Here is a 26,816-nt window from a genome sequence, read left to right on the forward strand (position 1 = left end):
GGCCCTCGGCCCTTGCGTTATTGTGGGCCCTAGGTCCTTGCGTTATTGTGGGCCCTAGGTCCTTGCGGCCCTAGGTCCTTGTGTTATTGTGGGTCCTAGGTCATTGCGTTATTGTGGGCCCTCGGTCCTTGCGTTATTGTGGGCCCTAGGTCCTTGCGTTATTGAGGGCCCTAGGTCCTTGCGTTATTGTGAGACCAAGGTCCTTGTGTTATTGTGGGCCCTAGGTCCTTGCGGCCCCAGGTCCTTGCGTTATTGTGGGCCCTAGGTCCTTGCGTTATTGTGGGCCCCAGGTCCCGGCGCTAAAACACAGAACAACACAGACACCAGTGGAATGGGTGTGGAACTGGCCCAGGGCTGGTGTGCCTGGCTGCTTTTATTGGTAGGGTCACGTGACTAGTGATGCCTGCGATGGGTGTGTGTGGGTGTTAGTACAGCACCACACTGTCCACACTGTCCCACTCCCGTCCAGGTGAGGTGTCTGAGGGCTGTCCCATAGGTTCATGCTTCTGCCCCGTTACAGGGGGGTCTAGTTTTCAGAGGAGTCGGTCTCTTCGGTGGAGCCGTCGCTCTCCAGCTCAGCCCTTCTCCGATGGTGCAGCACTCTTCTGGGGTGTCCTGGACGGCTGGGGTCCCGAGGTGGGGTATTGGTGCAGCTGCCGGAGGTGGGCACGGACATCTGTGCAGCCCTGAGGAGGAGAGAGGTAAACAGAGGTCAGTCAGATCGCATGTGCAAGGTCACAGTAGCACCGTCTCGCGTGAGATAACTGAGTGTCATGTGAGGTAATTACCACCTACTATCAGGAGGGAATATTAGCTGCTAGTGTTGCTGAAGTGTTTGCGGTAAGGGCATGTGTGAGGCAGACAGCGCCTAGAGTCATGCGAGGTGGTACTAGAGAGCAAGTGTCATGTGAAGCAACAAATTCTTCTTGTAACATGAGGTAAGTAGCTCCTAGTGTCATCCAACAATAGTAGTGGTCAGTGTTGCGTGGAGTAATCAGCACTCAGTGCCGTTGTAGTAAGGACTCCCTTAATACGTACATACATTGTTAAGTTAGCATAACCACGTCAGAAGTTAGAAAGCCATCTTGCTGCTTTTGCACACGACACTGCGTTCACATGTTATTGCTTAAACAAACTGCTGACTCGAGTTTTGCCTCACACGAGAGCAATCTGTTGTTACCATCCCGAGCTCTGCGAAGCGACCTTGGTCTGCACACGATGTGACAAACAGTCTGAGTTGTTAGACAATGCATGTTTTCCACTCTAGGTTGATCGACCCACTATTTAGTCATAACACACGAGCAGCTGCACATACCTGAAAGTTGGTGCTTTTAATATCACGGACATCATGTTTATTATTCAGACCGAAGACGAGCCTTCCTGCGAGAAGACTCCTGATGCTCCTGTGATGTGATTTCACTAAGCTGATCTTTGAGGTATGGGGTCCCCTATTCAAGCCTAAGAGACCTTCTGTTAGTCTAATAATAATATTAGCTTCTTAGTAAAGGGAAGGTGGTAGTATCCACTGTCATTATAACATGATCACCCCTTTTATATTCTATGGAATTGTAACTATGCTGATGGTTTTGATATTAATCATTTGTCTGCTTGTATTAGCCAAAGTACTGCATATTAGGACACGTGGTCTATAAAAATAAACTCTTTTTATTTTCACCGTGTCTCTGTTGATTCTTGTTGTGGACTGATGTGAGAATAATATACGAACAGGTATTTCCGATTCCCACCATTCCTGAGTATGTACTGAGTCGCTTGTTCTGGGTTGTCTTTTCATTGGGACCGCCGAGCTAAATCTCGGATAACGAATGGGACACTTATGCTAGCCGGATACTGGGTTCTGGGTTCTGAGGTGAGTTTCTGGTACACCACAACTCACTGAGGTCCTGGGGTTCTACGCATAGTTCTGTGTATAAGCAGAATCCCTGCAACATGGCGCACCTAACGTTTGGTCTATGAGTTGAAACGCCTTAGTAGTGCTCGCGTTTGTCCACAACACCCTCATTCTTGTTTCCGGATAACAAGTCTGACGGATTTAAACCTACCTAGGTCTATTGATATAGGTTCTCTCAAGCTTGATAATTAAAAAGGTTATTGAACCCTTGTGCTACTGATAGTTTCGAGTGTGTGTTGTCCTAATGTCGGTGGATATTGCGGCGCATAGCCGTGCAGCTCTGAAACGTCATTTGACGCAGTATGGGGTGCCGGACACTGGTATGGACGTCATCTTTGTGGTGGGAGCCGATGCGGCTCATCCCTATGAGTTGTTCTACTCTTGGGTGACGATTCCGGCGGTGGGGGATGATGACACCTTTCATTCTTACACTGCCGCTGCCGTGCCAGCGAACTATACGCCGTATAGGACACAGGAAATACCAATATCTGCTTGGCAGCATCTTATTTGGTTTAATGGCGCCCTTCCCCATGTGGTTATACCGCCGAGAATGGGCCCTTTATCAATTGCAGGGGCCACTTGGCCGGTACTAGCCGGATTTACGCCTCATCCCCGTTACCTCACGGTGACGGTAGCTGAGTTGCGTGTACTACACACTGCTCTAATTACGGTATATAGGGCGTTAGTGCAGTATGTGTCGCGCAATATGCAGGCGGGGGCACCTGCTGTTGCGGGACAGCCTACTGATCATCACGCGGTGGTCATTAGTCCTGTTATGGTTAATTCTGTTATGGGCAAGCGCCCCCAAAATAGGGATGATTTCCCCTTTTGGCTTGCTGAAAAATTTGACCAAATAGAAGCGGTTTACCCGAATACTACTCCTGTGGAGAAACACAGGATCCTCACCATTAGTTTGCCTAAAGACTTGGTCCCCCACATAGATGATTGTGTAAATTGGGGCAAGGTCTTTGCAGCGACGTACGCGCAGTGCTTTGGCACTCCGTCTATGTTGCAGCTGCCCTCCGTTATCAAAAGAGTTCAAGAGAACCATGGTGCGGAGTCTGCGATAGAGTTAGGGATGCGGCTCCTCGGTCAATTTGACCTGGTGGCTACCATGATAATTGGAAACCTAAAGGGTGATGCTTTGCATTTCCAGGTTCGTAATGAACTGAAGCGAGTTGCTGAGGAGGACAAACCGCAGGAATTTGCGAAAATAATCGCAGAGGCATATCGGGATTTGGGTCGTAGCTCTTTAGGAGTTAAGCCTGTCATTAAGAATCCCGATCTAAAACAGCAGGGTAAGGCAGAAACGTCTGGTAAGGACGAACGACCCATTTTTCCAAAACAAAAATGGCAGTTTAAACAACAGGGAAAGCAGCAGCAACAGAAACAGGGCTCTCGGCCTGCCTCTCCCGTACAGTCAAGTAGTGAACGCACTTATGATCTGCGCGATCGTGCTGCTATAAAGTCTCCTGATAGATTTCAGGTTTCTGAACAGCGCTCTCCTCGTTCTTCACAGGAAACATCGGCTACACAGTCCGGTGGCGGAGGCGGTGGCAAAGGTCGGGGTGCTCCACAACAGCGTGACCAGCCCCGACAGACTGAGGGTAAAGGCAAGCAGGACGAATTTGCGCGACAAAGACCCCCGTTTCAGAAGAAGAAAGTGGCGGCTCTGACGGCAAGGTATGCCTCAGATAGTGCGGACACAGCTTCGGAACCGGACATGGGCGCTGACGCTCCTGGACAGCGCAGCAGAAATTACCATAGTCCGTCAAGCTCTGCGTCCATTTCTGGCGGTGACAGCAACTGATATCTCGGTTACTGTTGAAACAGCTGACACCAGAGTGGCTCCCCCTGACAGACTTTATGAAATAGTCTTATTAATTGAGGGTGACATACAACGTACAATAAAAGGGATTTTTTGGGATAATCTGACCACCACCTATGATATCCTCCTAGCGGAGGCAGATTGGCCCCCAGCTTTCATTTTAGAGGCTCCTAGAGGGGAGGAAGTAATCCTCCCGTCCTTTGCGCACACAGTGCCTGAGGACCAAGCTGAAGTGTATGCTGGGGAGTGGGCGCTTGCGCTTGCGCCGGCGGTGTATCGTACTCAGGTGGGATGGGACAGATTGTCCCCCTGCCATGAGATTCCATTGCGGTCTATGCCCCAGCCCCAACCTCAATATCCTATGCGTCGTGAAGCGAGACCCCACGTCGCGGCAATCCTTGAACAATTGGAATATCAGGGTGTTATTGAAACATGTGTGTCCCCTATGAATAACCCTTTATTCACTGTAACGAAGCCTGACGGCTCGTACCATTTAGTTTTGGATTACCGGCACCTAAACTCCCATTGCCGGACCTGCGCGGTACAAAATACACATAGCTCGGCTTTGGTCGACAGTCTCGTGCGTAAAAGATTTAAAACGACACTTGACATTTCCAATGGCTTTTTTAGCCACAACCTGTCCACACTGAGTAGCCAGTGGACAGCGTTTACTTCGGGCGGCAAACAAAAACAGTTTACAAGATTAGCCATGGGTTACAAAAATAGCCCTGGCGTCTTCTCTGCTCGCGTGGTTTCTCTCTTAGAAAGAATAGACCCCGACGCATACTCCTATGTTGACGATATCTATCTTACGGATGATGAGCTGATGCCGCATCTATCTCGAGTCGACAATATTATCGGGAGTTTTGCTGACTATGGCTACAAATTCAATTTTGCGAAGTCACACATCGCAGAATATACGTGTTGTTTTTGGGCTACGAGCTCAACAATGAAGGTAAGGGGTTAGCCCCCCACTTTCTGGAAAAGTGTGCACGTTTAAGTGCTCCTACGACACTGAAGAAATTACAATCTCTGCTGGGTTTTCTGAATTTCGGCCGTACGTACATTCCTGATTATGCCCAGCGTATCAAGCCGCTTTACGCCTTGGTACAACCTTCGTTTTCGAAATCTAGCTGGCAGCTAGAACACTCTGCAATTTTACAGTCTTTACAGGCTGACCTTCTTGCTTCACAATACTTGCTGACACGTGATAACCGCACTAACCTGGTAATAAGAATAGTACCGGGCACCGTGGGGTTCACGTATTTGACGTTTAATGAGGGCGACACAGTCCCCATTGCGTACAAATCCCACTTGTACACCTCTGCTGAATTACGTTTTTCCACGCTCGAAAAAGTTCTGACTGCGGTGCAGATGGCGATCCTCAAGGAACGCGCACTGTCGCATGGGAAACAGATTCTGGTTGTAACACCATATCCTGCTTTAGAGGCAGTGACTAAAGCAAGTGTACCAAATTCTAAAGCTTTGCATCCACGGTGGATACAATGGGCCACAACACTGACGTCGCCAGATGTCACTTACATCTTTGATGCCTCATTACAGACTCAAGAGTACTTGCAGTATGAATTCGTTCATCCGGCACCTCTGTCTTTGCGCCCGCTCGAAGAATACCATTGTGTCATATACACTGACGGGTCTGCGCAACCCGCAATTGGATCGAAGCACGCTTATTCAGCGGCTTGCGCTATTGTCGTCGGTACATTCGTAAATGGTGAATTCCAATCTGATGCAGTGCATACGCAGTCATTGGGTGATTGTACCGCGCAATTGGCGGAGCTCCGGGCTCTGGTGCTTGCACTGGAGTTTGCTGATCCCCGAGTCACTACTCTTATAGTGAGTGACTCCTTCTACTGTGTCCAGTCCTACAATGACAATTTACACTTCTGGTCTCAGAATGATTATCGAGACACTAAAGGTAGCACAATTAAGCATAAAACGCTTTGGGTTCGAGTGGCAGACTTTAAAGAACGTCTCCCTCTCGTGAGTGTTATACACACTCTTGGTCACCAGCGGCTTGGTGTCCATGCTGTCGGCAACAGCTTAGCTGACGAGGCAGCAAAAACAGCAGTGGCTACATACTTAGTGGCAGCAGTTACAAGATCCAAAAGTAAAATAGATGATGACATCTTGGCAGCTATTGCTGCAACAGAGAAGGGAGGTGATTACCCGTAGGTTTTCCCTCTCGTTATATTTATCATTTAAGTCCTGATAACGTCCCATTAGTGAGGATTAACGACGTTGGTGACAGAATTATTCCCAACGCGGACTGCAGACAAGCACTGATCTTGGCTGCGCACGAGGGGTTGGCGTCAGCCCACGCCGGTGTGTCAGCTACAATATCTCTGCTACAACAACGTTACTGGTGGTTTGGTTTATATAAACAAGCGCGCGCTTATGTTCTTGATTGTGACATTTGCCAACAGATTAAACCTTCTACTGTTGCGCGCCCACCACAGACACAGCTGTACATCTCTAATAAGCCATTTGGTTGTGTTTATTTAGATCACTGCGGTCCTTTTTCTTCTGATACTGCGTACAAGTACATCTTGGTTGCAGTGGATTCGTGCACACGTTTTCTATGGGTATGGCCACAAAGGAGTGCTGACTCGAGGACTGTCATCAGGGATTTGCGTGTCTTTGTGGGAACTTTTGCGTGTGGTACCTTCCATTCTGATCAGGGCCCTGCGTTCGCCTCTAAGGCTTACAAGGAGGCTATGAAAAATTTGGGGGTCCTAGTCAAATTTTCGTCTCCCTACCGACCTGAGGGTAATAGTGTGGTGGAGCGAATGAACCGTGACTTAAAGCAATCATTGACAGCACGTGTTTTAGGCACAGGCCGGAACTGGCTAGCCCATTTGTATAACGTCCAACGTGCACTAAATAATCTCCCTAGAAGGTCTCTGGGTGGGCGGACCCCGTACATGATGCTCTTCGGAATCAGAATGTTTGTTCCAGACCTTGATGGTCTAGACATTGCGGCGTCGACCGCACCCTTTGACGTAGATGATCACTGTGCTGTTTTGCAGACTCTACAAGAAGCCAGAGACTCTCTTTCGAAAGAACATTTGCCCTCCACGTCTGAAGCTGAGGTTCAGATTCCGGTAGTCGGCTGGCTACCCCGAGTTGGTGATCTGGTCCGTGAGAAGGTGGAGAACAAGAAGGAGTTCGGCCCCTCTTATCGTGCACCAGTTCCAGTGCTTGGAGTGCAGGGTACAAGAACAGTCATTTTACCTCCACTTCCTGGTCGCAAAGAAAACAGGTACATCTCTATTGACAATGTCAAACTTCAGCGAGTGGCCGATACTTCTTAGTATGACTCCAGCAGTTTCATGCCAGACAATGCAAAGAACTTCAATGTTGGTTCCTGCTTCTAACACCTTGTCTGATGTTGCCATCGAGATGCATTCAGTTACTGATCCCTTGCTGATACCACCGGCAGGTGGTTTGCCCGAAGAGACTGAGTATGCTTATCCTACACGTGGACCTTCGCCTGTTTTACAATCTACAGCACTTGGCCAGTCCCGTTTTTCCTTTGACACTAACTCTTTGCCCTCAACTCCCCCATCAAACATTGCTGTTTGTGTAAGCTGGTTTAAGAAACATTTTTTGATAGCCCCTTGGACATACATCTGGTTGATGCTTTTTAGTATTTTTTTGTTCATGTCCATTGGATTTGTTGTAGTTTTCTTCCGTTTGGTGGATGGCCATTATCTCAAAGAGAGATCGACAATTAGACTAATCAATGGAACTTTGGCCCCCCACTCCTCATCCCACATCATGAAGAGGGACCAGACTTTTGTGAATATTACTGCCTGGCCCGTCATGGATGGAATCGCATGGGATGCAGTTAAATTTCAAATTCATGGGCCTACGGAGGTCATTAATGTGCCTAATGTATTTCGTGTTTCTATGGGTGATGTAGTTAAACAGAACATACGTTCTGATGATTGGGATGTGCACGCCATTGAAGCACTGTTTTCAGATTTGAAATATTATGCCGCCTTTGATGCTGAGGATTTGTATGACAATGCGGCTAATTATGCGGAACAGTATTGTTTTCAACATTATGGCAATCACTTCCTGCATAAAGCAAATACGTTTAGAAATTTTGTAAATTTTACCCAGTGGGAACACTGTCCCACCCCCTCGTTTGGCAGTTCACATACATTAGTTGATAAGTTTACTTATTTTACTGATTTCAGTGTTTCAGCCCCGGCATCCTTTTATTTTAAAGTTAAGCCTGAGTCTGCCTCTAAGGTTAGACTGACACACACCAAATTGCTATATTCTAAGTCCTTTATGGATGAGTTGTCAATCAAAGGTTATGATCTATGGAAGGCTACTATTGATCTTAAATCGGTTTGGGGTTCCAAACCGTGGCAGGTTCAGGGAACTGAAGCTTTACACCGTGCCTGTCTAGTACCAAATCATATGTTGTTTTTAAATGCAACCATCTTCCAAACCACCTGTTTCGGATTGGCTACTTCTAAAAAACTAAATTCGCCTTCTGTGCCGGATCTGGGTGCTTACCCAAATTGGAATAATCACACAGATCTGTCCCTTCCTGCTTTGCAGTTATTAGTTTCTAATTCATCTTTCAATATTTCGAAATTTGATAGTGAGGGATGGTTAATTTGGCAAAGCAGTTCTGATGCCTGTCAACGACGTTTTCTAGGACTGAAACCGGGGTATACTCAAGATCGCGTGGACCCCCGGTTTGAGTCGTCACATACAGTAACTACATACTCTGTAGGGAAATTGTGTCAGTCCTGGCTGCGACATTCCACCTTGGCATCTGTCAAAGTTCATTTATCAAAGTTACATGACAAAATAGATTTGAATGATTTTGTTAAAGGTCCTGTGGGTGGCAGATCCAAGAGATGGGCGTATGCTATTTACAACGAAGTATGGAAACTGTCGCAAATTGAGGCAGCTTCAAGATTGAGAGCTATTGATCAGGCTAATATGGAAAAAGTATTAGCAGTTATTGATAACAGCATTAACACTCTTTCTTCTCGCATTTATACATTAGATAATATTGTTTCTTCAATTGTGGATATTGTGCAGGATGATATGTCTGTGTTGTATCATGGTCAAAACCAGTTGCGTTCTGTTATGCAGTTTGCATGGACATTACAAACATTGAAGGCAGGGAACGTCCCTTGGGACTATCTGAATACAACATCGTTATTTCTTCCCTTTAACCTTACTGACAAACAGCAGTTCATGTCCATGAAGGATGCTACATATTCCTTGCTCCATATTGAGAAATTGGAGCCGTTACCTTTCTCTGTAGCGGAAGTCGACTCCGCTGTGTGGCTCTTACACGGATTGATAACTCTACCGTTTGCACTTTTTAAGTTTACCTCTTGTATGAAACACTATGCTCTGGGTAGATATGAACAGCTGGGTACCGCTTTCATACATGAAGTCTGGTCCCTCCCCTTTACGTATAGATGTACAAGGGACGGTACTGAGGTTTATCTGAAGGGTGAAGAATGTACAACGTCACCTGATCATTCTGTTGTATGTAGGCACATTCAATTGCACGGTGCTTGTAATGTACACGCTCCGAATTTGGCCTGCGTCCTCAAAGGTATCCCGGTACCAGTGATTACGCCACCTTTCACGCTGCTTGCAAACGGTAGTTATTTAATTTTAAACAATGAAGCTTGCTGCGGGATGTTAGTAGTGATCCCGTATATAGTAACTGTATCACAGAGGGTTGTCTGCTGCAATAACGTCCTGTTTCCACCCCCGCATGGGAGGCTGGATGCTTCCATCTGGCCTTCGATTCCAACCTTGAAAGCAGAGTTCAACAAGATGAGCAGAATAAGAGCGCTATTGTCCCAAAAGGAGGTGCCATTGACTTCCTCCCGGGAAACATTTGTCCTTCACGTAGCAAATACGCGCACCGAGGTACAGGCGCTTTTGAATACTGACCTCCCCCTGCATTTTGGAGCTTTGATCCAAACAATTTTCAATGCCTCGTCCACGACTGGCCTGGCTCATTTTTTTAAACTTGTGGGCTCGGGCCTCGTGACCTCTTTCCAAACTATTTTTGGTGTGATTCCGGCATTTTTTCATTCTATTTTCTCCAGCGTCTTTGGAGGCGTCCCGTTAATTCTGGCTCTAGTGGCAGGTGTGCTACTTTTACTTTTCATCTTGCGGAATGGCTGCTCTTTCTGTGCCACACGACAGCCTGTCCCGTCTGCAGCTTCTTCGTGACAGGATGCTTGATTACTATGGTGTCCTGCCGTTGGCGACTTTGAGCCTGGCATATGGATTATCCTTCCGGTATTCCTACTTCACCTGCGTGCAACCTGTCTTCCACTGCCTAGATTGTCCCTTTGAATGGCCTATGGATTTGTGCTTAACCAACATGGTGTCTCCGGACCCGGATTTTGATCGACTGATGAGGCCCTTAGTGTCTCACGAGTCTGCCTGTTCTGGTGTTCGGATTATGGCCTGCGGTGCGGCGCATGGTATCCTGGGTAATTGGGACATCGTGAGAGCGGCATATGACTTCTTGGATATGAGTTATTTGGAAGTACACGCTGGTTGCCCTCTGATGGTGCTAGAGGCTCCGCTAATAGAAGAACACGTATGTTCCTTTTCTTTACTTAACTGGATGGCTGAAACCTTCAGTGGCCGTGCCAATGATTTTCTGCTGGAAGCAGTGGCCACATATGCTGCATATACTTTCATGGATTGAGTGAACTATCGTCCACTGTGTTTTCCTCACGTGTCTTGAACTGTCCCTGTACGTCTGCACTTCTGCCCGGTGAGGCGTTTTTTCATTTTTTCACCCCCCACGGCACGTTTGAGGTTTTTTGTTTTTTCTTTCCATTTTTGGTTTTTTCCTGTTCGGACTTTGCCTGAATTGATCAGTGTTTTTTAAATTGGATACGCCTTGTTCTGCTCTGTCGCGCTTGAACTCTGCGTTCTCTCTTTTCTTGCATACTAAGTAGTGCTTCGATCAAGGGGGCATGTAGTAAGGACTCCCTTAATACGTACATACATTGTTAAGTTAGCATAACCACGTCAGAAGTTAGAAAGCCATCTTGCTGCTTTTGCACACGACACTGCGTTCACATGTTATTGCTTAAACAAACTGCTGACTCGAGTTTTGCCTCACACGAGAGCAATCTGTTGTTACCATCCCGAGCTCTGCGCAGCGACCTTGGTCTGCACACAATGTGACAAACAGTCTGAGTTGTTAGACAATGCATGTTTTCCACTCTAGGTTGATCGACCCACTATTTAGTCATAACACACGAGCAGCTGCACATACCTGAAAGTTGGTGTTTTTAATATCACGGACATCATGTTTATTATTCAGACCGAAGACGAGCCTTCCTGCGAGAAGACTCCTGATGCTCCTGTGATGTGATTTCACTAAGCTGATCTTTGAGGTATGGGGTCCCCTATTCAAGCCTAAGAGACCTTCTGTTAGTCTAATAATAATATTAGCTTCTTAGTAAAGGGAAGGTGGTAGTATCCACTGTCATTATAACATGATCACCCCTTTTATATTCTATGGAATTGTAACTATGCTGATGGTTTTGATATTAATCATTTGTCTGCTTGTATTAGCCAAAGTACTGCATATTAGGACACGTGGTCTATAAAAATAAACTCTTTTTATTTTCACCGTGTCTCTGTTGATTCTTGTTGTGGACTGATGTGAGAATAATATACGAACAGGTATTTCCGATTCCCACCATTCCTGAGTATGTACTGAGTCGCTTGTTCTGGGTTGTCTTTTCATTGGGACCGCCGAGCTAAATCTCGGATAACGAATGGGACACTTATGCTAGCCGGATACTGGGTTCTGGGTTCTGAGGTGAGTTTCTGGTACACCACAACTCACTGAGGTCCTGGGGTTCTACGCATAGTTCTGTGTATAAGCAGAATCCCTGCAACACCGTGGAATACTAGAGCTCTGTGACATATGAGGTAACTAGCGCCTTCTGCCCTGTGAGATAACCCTAGCGCTTAGTGTCTTATGAGGTGACGTTAGACCTTAGTATTCTGGGTGAGGTAGCACTTCCACAGTGTTATCTGAGGTTACACTAACAATGGATGGGTCAGTGGATGGTGTCATCCTCTCTACCGCCCTGACCCCTGAGCAACAGAATGATTGTCGCCAGTTACTGATCTGTTTTTCCTGGTTCCCGGTGTCACTGATTGGTGCGTCCATGATGTGGACACTGGGGATAGTCCACCCGTGAGGCACAAGGCATACAGGGTGACTGACAGGGTGAGGGCATGCATCAAGGAGGAGGTCTCCAAGATGTTTGCACTCGGGGTAATTGAGTCCTCCAGCAGTCCTTGGGCCAGCCCAGTGGTCTTGGTCCCAAAGGCTGCAGCGCCGGAAGCCACACCCGAACTCTGGGTCTGTGTGGACTACAGAGGACTCAATTCGGTCACCAGGACTGACGCACACCCCATCCCCAGAGCTGATGAGCTCATAGATCGGCTAGGGGCTGCCAACTACCTTAGCACGTTTGACTTAACGTTTGGGTATTGGCAGATCACCTTGACCGATGGGGCCAAAGAGAGGTCAGCATTTTCCACCCCAGATGGGCACTACCAGTTCCGGGTTATGCCCTTTGGGATGAAGAATGCCCCTGCCACCTTCCAGAGGTTGGTCAACCAGGTGTTGGCTGGACTGGATTCGTTCAGTGCTGCCTACCTGGGTGACATTGCAGTGTTCAGCTCCATTTGGGAAGAACACCTGCGCCACCTCTGGGAAGTATTGATGGCGCTGCGGAGGGCAGGCCTCACGATCAAGGTGAGTAAGTGCCAGATCGGGCAGGGTTCCGTGGTGTACTTGGGGCACCAGGTTGGGAGCAGCCAGGTGGCGCCCCTTCAACCCAAGATAGAAACCACTGTGAATTGGGAGTCGCCCAAAACCCAGACAGAGGTGAGAGCCTTCCTAGGTCTCACCGGGTACTACAGGAGGTTTGTCAAGGGGTATGGCAACATTGTTGCCCCCTTGACAGCGCTGACTTCTAGGAAGCAGCCCAGGAAAGTGATTTGGACTGACACCTGTCAGAAAGCTTTTGAGGCCCTGAAAACTGCTATGTGCACGGTGCCCGTGCTCCTGGCTCCCAACTTCTCCGAAGAGTTTATCGTTCAGACAGACACTTCAGAGCATGGTGTGGGGGCTGTTCTTTCACAGATTAATGAAGAGGGCCTAGATCAACCTGTAGACTTCCTTAGCAGGAGGTTACTTCCACGGGAACAGAGATGGAGTGCTATTGAGCGTGAGGCATTTGCTGTGGTCTGGGCGCTGAAGAAGCTAAGACCATACCTGTTTGGGTCTCACTTCCGGGTTCAGACAGACCACAGGCCCCTCAGATGGTTGATGCATATGAGGGGTGATAATCCAAAGCTGTTGAGGTGGTCCATTTCCCTACAGGGTATAGATTTCATGGTGGAACATTGCCCTGGTACAGATCACGCCAATGCAGACAGTCTGTCCAGATTTTTCAGCCTTAGTGAGGAGGAACTCCCTGGGGTAGGGTAGTTCCCCCCACTTTTCAGCTGGAGGGGACATGTGTTAGACCTGGCACCTTGGCGTGAGTCTCCCTTCTACTTTTTGTCGCTGTGCCTCATGTGTTTTTATGGTGTTGGCCGCTCAGAGCACTGTGCCACTGCCAACCAGTGCCACAGTGCAAGTGTTCCCTATGTAAAATGTATATGTTGGTTGGATTCCATGATTGACTTATTTGGTTTACTGTCAGACCCCAGTAAAGTGCACCAGGAGTGCCAGGGCATGTAAATACAAATGCCGCTGGTGGGCTCGCAGCACTGGTTGTGCCACCCACAGAAGCGGCCTGGTAAAATGTGTCTAGGGTCTGCCATTGCAGAACCTGCGTGCAGTCTGGTACTGACATGCTGACTGGGCAAGTGCACACACTTGCCAGTCCCTAAAGCTTCCCTTAACTTCATGTTAGTCCCCCCTATGGTAGGCCCAAGGGCAGGGTGCATTGTAAGCATAAGGTAGGACAAGCTCTGATGTGTGTGGCATGTCCTAATAGTGAATTACAGCCATTTTCGTTTTTCACTATTGTAAGGCTACCCTGTTCTCATAGGCCAGAATGGGCTGTTACGATTGTTACATCCTATGATCCTAACAGACCCAGGGAACATGGTAGAAAATCGAGTTTAGTATGCCTGAACTCAGAATAATAAGGTACATCCTTTCGTAAGGTTTATTTTAATTTTCCCTGGTTTGCAAATGCCACTTTTAGAAAGTTGGCCTTTGCTTGCCTAACCATTTCAGCCCGCCTCTGCGTGATGTGTAGCTGCTGTCTGGCTTGTGTGAGTGACAGGGCTGGGGAAACCCAGATGGGCAGGGCTAGGTAGCCTGGTGGTGAATAGAAAGATTGACAGGTAGATGGGTGGGAGGAGTCCACCTGGACTCTGAATAGGACTGTGCTCTGCCACCACAATGCCGGCTCCGCCCCCTGTGGAGCGTCTGATGACTCTGCCCTGCACTCTGAAAGAAGAAGCCTGCATCGCGTCAACAAAGTGCTCCAGAACTGGACTGAACTAGGCAAGGGCCCCCTGGCCTGGGAGAACAAAAGAAATGGTGAATAAAAGAAGGAGCCCTGCTCCTAAGAAATCAGATCCGCTTTGAACCAAGAAGAACCTCTGCCTGAGGAGGAGGCGCCAGGAAAGCTGTAAGGAGGAAGACTGTCCCTATCCTGGTGGACTGGCCTGCAGTGGTGACCTTGCTGCCAAAGGAGAGGAGAGGAACCTTTTACTAGAGACTTTGCTTTATTTCTACTTTCAAGAAACTTGTGCTTTCAAAAACGATCTCCAAGGGCTTGGAAGTGAGCTTGCCCCCTGAACTGAGCCCCAGGACCATTGGGCTCAACCTGACCTCCACTAGCCTGCCGCTGGACTGTGGTGTTCCTTCCCTCGCCGGAGCCGTGACTCTCGTGCCCCCAGCCCCTCCTTGAGCCGTGACCGGACTGCTTAGCCGCCCCTGCCTTGGGAAGAGCCTCGCTCGATCTGAGACGCTCTCCCTACGCCGTGCTGAGCTGCCCCAGTCACCTCGCTCGCCGGATGCTCGCTGCGCACCTTCACTCCTCCCGCCAGAATCGGCGCTGTGAGCATCCTCAAGCCTCGGACGGCCCGGACGTAGAAAGCGTGCCCGGCTGCCCCGCTTTGCTCCCTTGCCAACCTGTAACACCCCGCTCTTGCTGTGAGCTTGAAGGACCAGACCCCCCTCGTGAAGCGTGGGAGCCCCAGACGCCGCCTCGCCCTTCTGAAGGAGCCACTGAGTGTCCTGCAAGCGCCTTCATGAAAAGAAACAAAGGTACTGTACTTACGAACTCAACCGCGAGCTCGCATCGGATCCAGGGTCCGCAACGTTCTGTTTTCCCTGCCGTCTGACGCGTGCCTCCCGGTTACCGTCTCAGCGCGAAGTGCGCTAAGACCCACAGTTCCCTTTGTTGCCCGCCTAAGAAGACTTTCCGTATAAAAGAACTTTCCGTATTCATAAAGGTCGTGGCCCCACCGTTTCACCGTTACTGGGTCTTGTACTAAGTCTGCTGAAAAAAATATAAAAGCCTTATTTTTGTATACAACCTGCCTGGTATCCGTTTGTGGTGCATGCAAGGAGTTTACTGTGTGTATAGTTGCAAATGCTTAACCGTGCACGCCCTGAGGTTTAGCCTTGACTGCTTGCGCCACGCACCTAGAGGGTGAGCAATGACGATTTTGCAACACAGGAGGTGGGTTTCCAAGCTTCCCCGAGGCTGATCAGGGCTCTCAGCAAACCTGAGATCCAAAGCCCTCGTATGGACCGTGCAACCCCAACCCCTGGACAACGCGACCATTTGCAGCAGCATATGCTTCTTGGCAATCCTTGAGGCTGTGCTTTGGGCTACTTGTAGTCCAGACCCCGAGCAGTGATTTCTCCGAAGATTGCTGGCCTACACCCCTCGAGTAACCCGTGGGCTGGTATCTAGTGATTTCTCTCGAGGTCCTTTCAAGATGCCTTGTCCGTCGACTTGTGGGTCCCTGAGAAGGGTACTTTAACTTTCAACAGGCTTACATGGTTGCTCCAGATGTGCCCTGACTCTCCATCACTTGGGGAGTCCACAGGACCTTGCTGGTCCACGCTGAAGCCATTTTTCTCTCACCGCGTGGGTTGCAGTTGCCAAGGCTTGTTAGTCTCCAATCTGGAAACTGACCCCCCCAGCACTCGACATCCTTTGTGGGACAGCTCGCCTGCAGACTGTGGTCATCATCGATGCCTCCTGGTCCCCGTGGCAGTGGAGTCGAGCTTCACTTCTTTGCACCTGAAACACCTGACATCGGTAGGCATTTGTCTATCGTGCCCCTGGTCACTGGTAAGTCACCCAGACTCTGTCTCCTCTGCTTTCAGTTTCTTCACATCTTCGATCCAGGCTTGGATCACACCGGACACTTCTCCTTTCCACAGCAGCAGCACTTTGCAGCACATCGCCATTAAAATCAACGATTTCCGACACCATTTGACACCTATACACCCGGCTTCCCTGGGTGAGGTAACACGAGTACTCCAGTGCTCCCGTGGGTGCTGGCCCTAGAGCCCTCTAAGTCTAAACCGGTTTGCTCAAAGTACTCTCCTAAGTGTCCTTCTTCTTTAAAATTCCAACCAACGCTTTCCTATTGAATTGTACAGGGCTTGCGGCTGTGTACTCACACTGCACACGTCCCCCGTGGGTCTCCTGTGTCACTACCTTGGGTGGTTCCTTGGGGTCCCAGCGATTCTACGTGCTCTAGGCCTTGTGTCTAGTCAAGTCATGGTTCTTATACCACTTTCTTAATTTATGGTTTGGTCTCCCCAGGAGCCCACTGTGTATTGTGCTATTTACTGTCGTTCTAGTGTATTAATATTGTGTGCCTTGCTCTCTAATTTCATAAAGAGGTTAGTAGAGAGTGTTTAGAAATACATACATATATTTAATATATATACCTTGTGTGGTTCTCCTTTCATTTAGTGATTCAAGAGGTTATAATCTGGTAAACCAAGCTGCTTTACACTCCTTCAAGACTTAGCCTGAAGGCTGCTCTCCATAGCTACCACTAGGATAGCTTTCAATAAAGGTTGTCTTAAACCCAATCATCAATAAGGGTTGTTTGGACTGGTACAAGGTGCCAACTATAACTAGTGGACAGCATATACTAGGCCAACGTCTCACAGATAGCACTTCCTACAGTGTCAGGTAGCCCCTCTGCAGTGTCAGGTAACACCAGTATTTGCTGCAGCATTGGATAACAAGTGCACTTACAGTTTCTCCATCTCTGAGTCCATGCTGGCGTCTGTCAACAGCTCTGCTTTGTCTGGCAGGGCACCTGCAGATACCAAAGAGAGAGGGTTCAAAACAGGAGCGGAAAACACACTGCTGTCCAAAGGGAGGGAGGGCATTTAACACAGGAGAAGAAAGCACACCACTTCCCAGAGAGAGGGGGCATTTAACACAGGAAAGGAAAGCACACAGCTGCCCAGAGAGAGGCAAAGGGGGTATTTAACAAAGGAGAGGAAAGCACACTGCTGTCCAGCGAGAGGGAAGGAGGGCATTTAACACAGGATAGGAAAGCACCCACCTGCCCAGCGAGAGGCAAAGGGGGTATGTAATACAGGTTAGGAAGGCACACTGCTGTCCAGAGAGAGGGAAGGAGGGCATTTAACACAGGAGAGGAAAGCGCACTGCTGTCCAGAGAGAGGAACCGAGGGTATTTAACACAGGAGAGGAAAGCACACTGCTGTCCAGAGAGGGAAGGACGGCATTCAACACAGGAAAGAATACTGCTGTCCAGAGAGAGGGAAGGAGGGCATTTAACACAGGATAGGAAAGCACCCACCTGCCCAGCGAGAGGCAAAGGGGGTATGTAATACAGGTTAGGAAGGCACACTGCTGTCCAGAGAGAGGGAAGGAGGGCATTTAACACAGGAGAGGAAAGCACACTGCTGTCCAGAGAGAGGAACCGAGGGCATTTAACAAAGGAGAGGAAAGCACACTGCTTCCCATAGAGATGCAAAGGGGGTATTTAACACAGGAGAGGAAAGCACACTGCTGTCCAGAGAGGGTACGGGAGGGTGTTTAACACAGGAGAGTAAAGCACACTGCTGTCCAGAGAGAGGGAAGGAGGGCATTTAACACAGGAGAGGAAAGCACACCACTTCCCAGAAAGAGGCGGGCATTTAACACAGGAGAGGAAAGCACACAGCTGCCCAGAGAGAGGTAAAGTGGGTATTTAACACAGGAGAGGAAAGCACACAGCTGTCCAGAGAGGGTAAGGGAAGGTATTTAACACAGGAGAGGAAAGCACACAGCTGTCCAGAAAGGGTAAGGGAAGGTATTTAACACAGGAAAGGAAAGCATACTGCTGTCCAGAGTGAAGAAAGGCGGGCATCTTACACATGAGAGGAAAGCACACCACTGCCCAGAAAGAGGGGGCATTTAACATAGAATAGGAAAGCACACTGCTGCCCAGAGAAAGGCAAAGGGGGCATTTAACACCGGAGAGGAAAGCATCCTGCTGTCCAGAGAGAGGGAGGAAGGGCATGTAACACAGGAGTGGAAAGCACACTGCTGTCGGAGGGAGGGAGGGCATTTAACACAGAAGAGGAAAGCACACTGCTGTCGGAGGGATGGAAGACATTTAACACCAAAGAGGAAAGCACACTGCTGCCAGAGGGAGGGGGGGCATTTCACACAGAAGAGGAAAGCACCCTGCTGTCCAGAGAGAGGGAGGAAGGGCATGTAACACAGGAGTGGAAAGCACACTGCTGTCGGAGGGAGGGAGGGCATTTAACACAGAAGAGGAAAGCACACTGCTGTCGGAGGGATGGAAGACATTTAACACCAAAGAGGAAAGCACACTGCTGCCAGAGGGAAGGAGGGCATTTAACACAGAAGAGGAAAGCATACTGCTGTCCAGAGAGAAGAAAGGAGGGCATCTAACACAGGAGAGGAAAGTACACCACTGCCCAGAAAGAGGGGGGCATTTAACACAGGTTAGGAAAGCACACTGCTGTCAGAGGGAGGGAGGGCATTTAACACAGAAGAGGAAAGCACACTGCTGTCGGAGGGATGGAGGGCATTTAACACCAAAGAGGAAAGCACACTGCTGTCGGAGGGATGGAGGGAATTTAACACAGAAGAGTAAAGCACACTGCTGCCCAGAGAGAGGGAGGAAGGGAATTTAACACAGAGGTGGGTGGAGAACTGCTGCCTAGATATCGAGGGAGGAAGAGCATTTAACACAGGAGTGGGAAGAGAACTGCTGCCCAGAGGGAGGAAGGGAGAGCATTAAACACAGGAGAGGAAATCACACTCCTGTCCAGAGAGCGGGAGGAGGATCATTAATACAGGAGTGGTAAGCACAATGCTGTCCAGAGTGAGGGAGGGAAAGCATTTAACACAGGAGTGCAAATTACAGTCCTGCCCAGAGTGGGGGGGGGGGGTGGCCATTTAACACAGGAGAGGAAATAACATTGCAGCCAGGAGAGGGGGAGAGAGGGCATTTAACACAGGGGTGGGAAGTACACTGCTGTACAGAGTGAGGGAGGGCATTTACTACAGGAGGGGAAAGCACACTGCTGCCCAGAGAGAGGGAAGTAGGGCATTTAACACAGGAGAGGAAAGCACACAGCTGCCCAGAGAGAGGGAAGACGGGAATTTAACACAGGAGAGGAAAGAACACCACTTCCCAGAGAGAAGGGGCATTTATCACAGGAGAGGAATGCACACTGCTGCCCAGAGAGAGGGAAGTAGGGCATTTAACACAGGAGAGGAAAGCACACAGCTGCCCAGAGAGAGGTAAGGAGGGCATTTAACACAGGAGAGGACAACACACTGCTGCCTAGAGAGAGGGGGGCAATTAACACAGAGGAAAGCACACCACTGTCCAGAGGGAGAGAGGGAATTTAACACAGAAGAGGAAAGCACACTGCTGTCCAGAGGGAGGGAGGGCATTTAACACAGAAGAGGAAAGCCCACTGCTGTCCAGAGAGAGGAAAGGAGGGCATTTAACACAGGAGAGTAAAGCACACCACTTTCCAGAGGGAGGGGGGCATTTAACACAGGAGAGGAAAGCACACCACTTCCCAGAGAGAGGAGGGCCTTAAACACAGAAGTCAAAAGCACACAGCTGCCCAGAGAGAGGGAAGGTGGGCATTTAACACAGGAGAGAAAAGCACACCACTTCCCAGAGAGAGGGAGCATTTAACACAGGAAAGGAAAGCACACAGCTGCCAGAGTGAGGCAAAGGGGGTATTTAACATAGGAGAGGAAAGCACACTGCTCTCCAGAGAGAGGGCAGGAGGGCCTTTATCACAGGAGAGGAAGCACACCACTTACATGACAAAAGGGGGCATTTATCACAGGATAGGAAAGCACACAGCTGCCCAGAGAGAGCGAAGGAGGCCATTTAACAAAGGAGAGGAAAGCATACCACTTCGCAGAGAGAGGGGGGCATTATCACAGGAGAGGAAAGCACACAGCTGCCCAGAGAGAGGGAATGAGGCCATTTAACAAAGGAGAGGAAAGCATACCACTTTCCAGAGAGAGGGGGGAATTTATCACAGGAGAGGAAAGCACACTGCTGCTTAGAGAGAGGGGGGCATTTAACACAGGAGAGGAAAGCATACCACTGTCCAGAGGGAGAGAGGGCATTTAACACAGAAGAGGAACGCACAATGCTGTCGGAGGGAGGGAGGGTATTTAACACAGGAGTGGTAAGTGCCCTGCTGCCTAGAGGGAAGGAGGGCATGGTATTTTACACCGGAGAAGAAAGCATACTGCTGTCCAGAGAGAGGGAAGGAGGGCATTTAACACAGGAGAGGAAAGCACACCACTTTCCAGAGAGAGGGGGGCATTTAACACAGGAGAGGAAAGCACACAGCTGCCCAGAGAGAGGGAAGGAGGGCAGTTAACACAGGAGAGGAAAGCACACCACTTTCCAGAGAGAGGAGGGCATTAAACACAGAAGTGGAAAGCACACAGCTGCCCAGAGAGAGGCAACGGGGGCATTTAACACAGGAGAGGAAAGCACACTACTTCCCAGAGAGGGGTGGCATTTCACACAGGAAAGGAAAGCACACAGCTGCCCAGAGAGAGGGAAGGACGGCATTTAACACAGGATAGGAAAGCACACTGCTGTCCAGAGAGAGGGAAGGAGGGCATTTAACAAAGAAGAGGAAAACATACCACTTCCCAGAGAGAGGTGGGCATTTAACACAGGAGTGAAAGTACAGTGCTGCCCAGAGGGAGGTGGGCATTTAACGCAAGAGAGGAAAGCACATTGCAGCCAGGAGAGGGGGAGAGAGGGCATTTAAAACAGGGGTGGGAAATACACTGCTGTCCAGAGTGAGGGAGGGCTTTTAACACAGAAGAGGAAAGCACACCACTTCCCACAGAGAGGGGGGCATTTATCACAGGAGAGTAAAGCACACAGCTGCCCAGAGAGAGGAAAGGAGGGCATTTACCACAGGAGAGGAAAGTACACCTCTTCCCAGAGAGAGGGGGGAATTTAACGCAGGAGAGGAAAGCACACAGCTGCCCAGAGAGAGACAAAGGGGGTATTTAGCACAGCAGAGGAAAGCACACTGCTATCCTGAGAGAGGGAAGGACTGCATTTAACACAAGAGAGGAAAGCACACTCCTTCTCAGAGAGAGGCAAAGGAGGTATTTAACACAGGAGAGGAAAGCACAATGCTATCCAGAGAGAGGGGGGCATTTAACACAGGAGAGGAAAGTACACTGCTGTCCAGAGAGAGGGAGGAAGGGTATGTAACACAGGAGTGGAAAGCACACTGCTGTCGGGGGGAGGGAGGGCATTTAACACAGAAGAGGAAAGCACAATGCTGTTGGAGGGAGGGCATTTAACACAGAAGAGGAAAGCACAACTTACCAGAGAGAGGGGTGCATTTAACACAGGAGAGGAAAGCACACAGATGCCCAGAGAGAGGCAAAGGGGGTATTTAACACAGGAGAGGAAAGAACACTGCTGTCCAGAGATGGTACGGGAGGGTGTTTAACACAAGAGAGGAAAGCACACTGCTGTCCAGAGAGAGGGAAGGAGGGCATTTAACAAAGGAGAGGAAAGCACACCACTTCCCAGAGAGAGGCGGGCATTTTGCACAGGAGAGGAAAGCACACAGCTGCCGTAGGAGAGGCAAAGGGGGTATTTAACACAGGAGAGGAAAGCACCCTGCTGTCCAGAGAGAGTAAGGGAGGGTATTTAATACAGGAGAGGAAAGCACACAGCTGCCCAGAGAGAGGCAAAGGGGTATTTAACACAGGAGAGGAAAGCACACTGCTGTCCAGAGAGAGGGAAGGACGGCATTTAACACAGGATAGGAAAGCACACTGCTGTCCAGAGAGAGGGAAGGAGGGCATTTAACAAAGAAGAGGAAAACATACCACTTCCCAGAGAGAGGTGGGCATTTAACACAGGAGTGAAAGTACAGTGCTGCCCAGAGGGAGGTGGGCATTTAACACAAGAGAGGAAAGCACATTGCAGCCAGGAGAGGGGGAGAGAGGGCACTTAAAACAGGGGTGGGAAATACACTGCTGTCCAGAGTGAGGGAGGGCTTTTAACACAGGAGAGGAAAGCACACCACTTCCCACAGAGAGGGGGGCATTTATCACAGGAGAGGAAAGCACACAGCTGCCCAGAGAGAGGAAAGGAGGGCATTTACCACAGGAGAGGAAAGTACACATCTTCCCAGAGAGAGGGGGGCATTTAACGAAGGAGAGGAAAGCACACAGCTGCCCAGAGAGAGATAAAGGGGGTATTTAACACAGGAGAGGAAAGCACACTGCTGTCCTGAGATAGGGAAGTACTGCATTTAACACAAGAGAGGAAAGCACACTCCTTCTCAGAGAGAGGCAAAGGAGGTATTTAACACAGGAGAGGAAAGCACACTGCTGTCCAGAGAGAGGGGGGCATTTAACACAGGAGAGGAAAGCACACTGCTGTCCAGAGAGAGGGAGGAAGGGTATGTAACACAGGAGTGGAAAGCACACTGCTGTCGGAGGGAGGGAGGGCATTTAACACAGAAGAGGAAAGCACAATGCTGTCGGAGGGAGGGCATTTAACACAGGAAATGAAAGCACACAGCTGCCCAGAGAGTGGAAAAGGGGGTATTTACACAGGAGAGGAAAGAACACTGCTGTCCAGAGATGGTACGGGAGGGTGTTTAACACAAGAGAGGAAAGCACACTACTGTCCAGAGAGAGGGAAGGAGGGCATTTAAAAAAGGAGAGGAAAGCACACCACTTCCCAGAGAGAGGCGGGCATTTTGCATAGGAGAGGAAAGCACACAGCTGCCGTAGGAGAGGCAAAGGGGGTATTTAACACAGGAGAGAAAGCACCCTGCTATCCAGAGAGGGTAACGGAGGGTATTTAACACAGGAGAAGAAAGCACACTGCTGTCCAGAGAGAGGAAAGGAGAGCATTTAACACAGGAGAGGAAAGCACACCATTGCCCAGAAAGAGGGGGGCATTTCATAACGGATAGGAAAGCACACTGCTGCCCAGAGACAGGCAAAGGGGGCATTTAACACAGGAGAGGAAAGCACATTGCTGTCCAGAGAGGGGGAGGGCATTTAACACAGGAGAGGAAAGCACACCGCTGTCCAGCGGGAGTAAGGGCATTTAACACAGAAGAGTAAAGTACACAGCTGTCCAGAGAGAGGCTAAGGAGGTATTTAACAAAGGAGAGGAAAGCACACTGCTGTTCAGAAAGGGTAAGGGAGGGTATTTAACACAGGAGAGGAAAGCACAATGCTGTCCAGAGAGAGGGGGGCATTTAACACAGGTGAGGAAAGCACAATGCTGTCCAGAGAGAGGGGGGCATTTAACACAGGAGAGGAAATCACAATGCCGTCCAGAGAGAGGGAAGGAGGGCATTTAACAAAGAAGAGGAAAACATACCACTTCCCAGAGAGAGATGGGCATTTAACACAGGAGTGAAAGTACAGTGCTGCCCAGAGGGAGGTGGGCATTTAACACAAGAGAGGAAAGCACATTGCAGCCAGGAGAGGGGGAGAGAGGGCATTTAAAACAGGGGTGGGAAATACACTGCTGTCCAGAGTGAGGGAGGGCTTTTAACACAGGAGAGGAAAGCACACCACTTCCCACAGAGAGGGGGGCATTTACCACAGGAGAGGAAAGCACACAGCTGCCCAGAGAGAGGAAAGGAGGGCATTTACCACAGGAGAGGAAAGTACACCTCTTCCCAGAGAGAGGGGGCATTTAACGCAGGAGAGGAAAGCACACAGCTGCCCAGAGAGAGACAAAGGGGGTATTTAACACAGGAGAGGAAAGCACACTGCTGTCCTGAGATAGGGAAGGACTGCATTTAACACAAGAGAGGAAAGCACACTCCTTCTCAGAGAGAGGCAAAGGAGGTATTTAACACAGGAGAGGAAAGCACACTGCTGTCCAGAGAGGGTAAAGGAGGGTATTTATCACAGGAGAGGAAAGCACAATGCTGTCCAGAGAGAGGGGGGCATTTAACACAGGAGAGGAAAGCACACTGCTGTCCAGAGAGAGGGAGGAAGGGTATGTAACACAGGAGTGGAAAGCACACTGCTGTCGGAGGGAGGGAGGGCATTTAACACAGAAGAGGAAAGCACAATGCTGTCGGAGGGAGGGCATTTAACACAGAAGAGGAAAGCACACCACTTACCAGAGAGAGGGGTGCATTTAACACAGGTGAGGAAAGCACACTGATGCCCAGAGAGAGGCAAAAGGGGTATTTAACACAGGAGAGGAAAGAACACTGCTGTCCAGAGATGGTACGGGAGGGTGTTTAACACAAGAGAGGAAAGCACACTGCTGTCCAGAGAGAGGGAAGGAGGGCATTTAACAAAGGAGAGGAAAGCACACCACTTCCCAGAGAGAGGCGGGCATTTTGCACAGGAGAGGAAAGCACACAGCTGCCGTAGGAGAGGCAAAGGGGGTATTTAACACAGGAGAGAAAGCACCCTGCTGTCCAGAGAGGGTAAGGGAGGGCATTTAACACAGGAGAGGAAAGCACACTGCTGTCCAGAGAGAGGAAAGGAGAGCATTTAACACAGGAGAGGAAAGCACACCATTGCCCAGAAAGAGGGGGGTATTTCATAACGGATAGGAAAGCACACTGCTGCCCAGAGAGAGGCAAAGGGGGCATTTAGCACCAGAGAGGAAAGCACACTGCTGTCCAAAGAGAGGGAGGAAGGGCATGTAACACAGGAGTGGAAAGCACACTGCTGTCGGAGGGAGGGAGGGCATTTAACACAGAAGAGGAAAGCACACTGCTGTCGGAGGGAGGTAGGGCATTTAACACAGAAGAGGAAAGCACACTGCTGTCGTAGGGATGGAGGGCATTTAACACCAAAGAGGAAAGAACGCTGCTGTTGGAGGGATGGAGAGCATTTAACACAGAAGAGTAAACCACACTGCTGTCGGAGGGATGGAGGCCATTTAACCCAGAAGAGTAAAGTACACTCCTGTCCAGAGGGAGGGAGTGCATTTAACACAGTAGAGGAAAGCACACTGCTGCCAATAGAGAGAGGGAGGAAGGGCATTTAACACAGGAGTGGGAAGGGAACTGCTGCCCAGAGGGAGGGAGGGCATTTAACACAGGAGAGGAAAGTACACCACTTCCCAGAGAGAGGGGGGCATTTACCACAGGAGAGGAAAGCACACAGCTGCCCAGAGAGAGGCAAATGGGGGTATTTAACAAAGGAGAGGAAAGCACACTGCTGTCCAGAGAGAGGGAAGGAGTGCATTTAACACAGGAGAGGAAAGCACACTGCTACCCAGAGAGAGGCAAATGGGGCATTTAACACAGGAGAGGAAAGCACATTGCTGTCCAGAGAGGGGGAGGGCATTTAACACAGGAGAGGAAAGCACGCCGCTGTCCAGCGGGAGTAAGGGCATTTAACACAGAAGAGTAAAGCACACAGCTGTCCAGAGAGAGGCAAAGGAGGTATTTAACTCAGGAGAGGAAAGCACACTGCTGTTCAGAAAGGGTAAGGGAGGGTATTTAACACAGGAGAGGAAAGCACAATGCTGTCCAGAGAGAGGGGGGCATTTAACACAGGCGAGGAAAGCACAATGCTGTCCAGAGAGAGGGGGGCATTTAACACAGGAGAGGAAAGCACAATGCCGTCCAGAGAGAGGGGGGAATTTAACACAGGAGTGGAAAGCACACTGCTGTCAGGGGGAGGGAGGGCATTTAACACAGAAGAGGAAAGCACAATGCTGTCGGAGGGAGGGAGGGCATTTAACACAGAAGAGGAAAGCACACGACTTACCAGAGAGATGGGGGTATTTATCACAGGAGAGGTAAGCACACAGCTGCCCAGAGAGGGGGACAGAGGGCATTTAACAAAGTAGAGGAAAGCACACCACTTCCCAGAGAGTGGGGTGCATTTAGCACAGGAGAGGAAAGCACAATGCCGTCCAGAGAGAGGGGGGCATTTAACACAGGAGTGGAAAGCACACTGCTGTCAGAGGGAGGGAGGGCATTTAACACAGAAGAGGAAAGCACAATGCTGTCGGAGGGAGGGAGGGCATTTAACACAGAAGAGGAAAGCACACGACTTACCAGAGAGATGGGGGTATTTATCACAGGAGAGGTAAGCACACAGCTGCCCAGAGAGGGGGACGGAGGGCATTTAACAAAGTAGAGGAAAGCACACCACTTCCCAGAGAGTGGGGTGCATTTAATACAGGAGAGGAAAGCACACAGCTGCCCAGAGAGAAGCAAAGGGGGTATTTAACACAGGAGAGGAAAGCACACTGCTGTCCAGAGAGAGGGAATGAGGGCATTTAACACGGGAGAGGAAAGCACACTGCTGCCCAGAGAGAGGCAAAGGGGGTATTTAACACAGGAGAGCAAAGAACACTGCTGTCCAGAGATGGTACGGGAGGGTGTTTAAAACAAGAGAGGAAAGCACACTGCTGTCCACAGAGAGGGAATGAGGGCATTTAACAAAGGAGAGGTTAAGCAAAACACTTCCCAGAGAGAGGCGGACATTTTTCACAGGA

The 26,816-nt window shown here is 49.5% G+C and overlaps 1 protein-coding gene across 4 annotated transcripts in view; it reads right to left on the bottom strand.

The window, feature by feature from the left end:
- Positions 1-331: 331 nt before the first annotated feature.
- CSTPP1 (centriolar satellite-associated tubulin polyglutamylase complex regulator 1) overlaps positions 332-26,816 on the bottom strand; it is a 572,416-nt gene continuing 545,931 nt past the window's right edge. For all 4 annotated transcript variants that reach the window (XM_085646635.1, XM_085646636.1, XM_085646637.1 and 1 more), the window contains 2 exons: positions 17,057-17,120; positions 332-686 (listed from right to left, as the gene is read on the bottom strand). In XM_085646635.1, the coding sequence (XP_085502761.1) occupies positions 527-686; positions 17,057-17,120 (224 nt within the window). In that variant the 3' untranslated portion in view covers positions 332-526. The remainder of the gene's footprint in view (positions 687-17,056; positions 17,121-26,816) is intronic.

Source organism: Triturus cristatus, chromosome 3_1 (genome assembly GCF_964204655.1).
Source record: "Triturus cristatus chromosome 3_1, aTriCri1.1, whole genome shotgun sequence".
Classification (NCBI taxonomy): domain Eukaryota; kingdom Metazoa; phylum Chordata; class Amphibia; order Caudata; family Salamandridae; genus Triturus; species Triturus cristatus.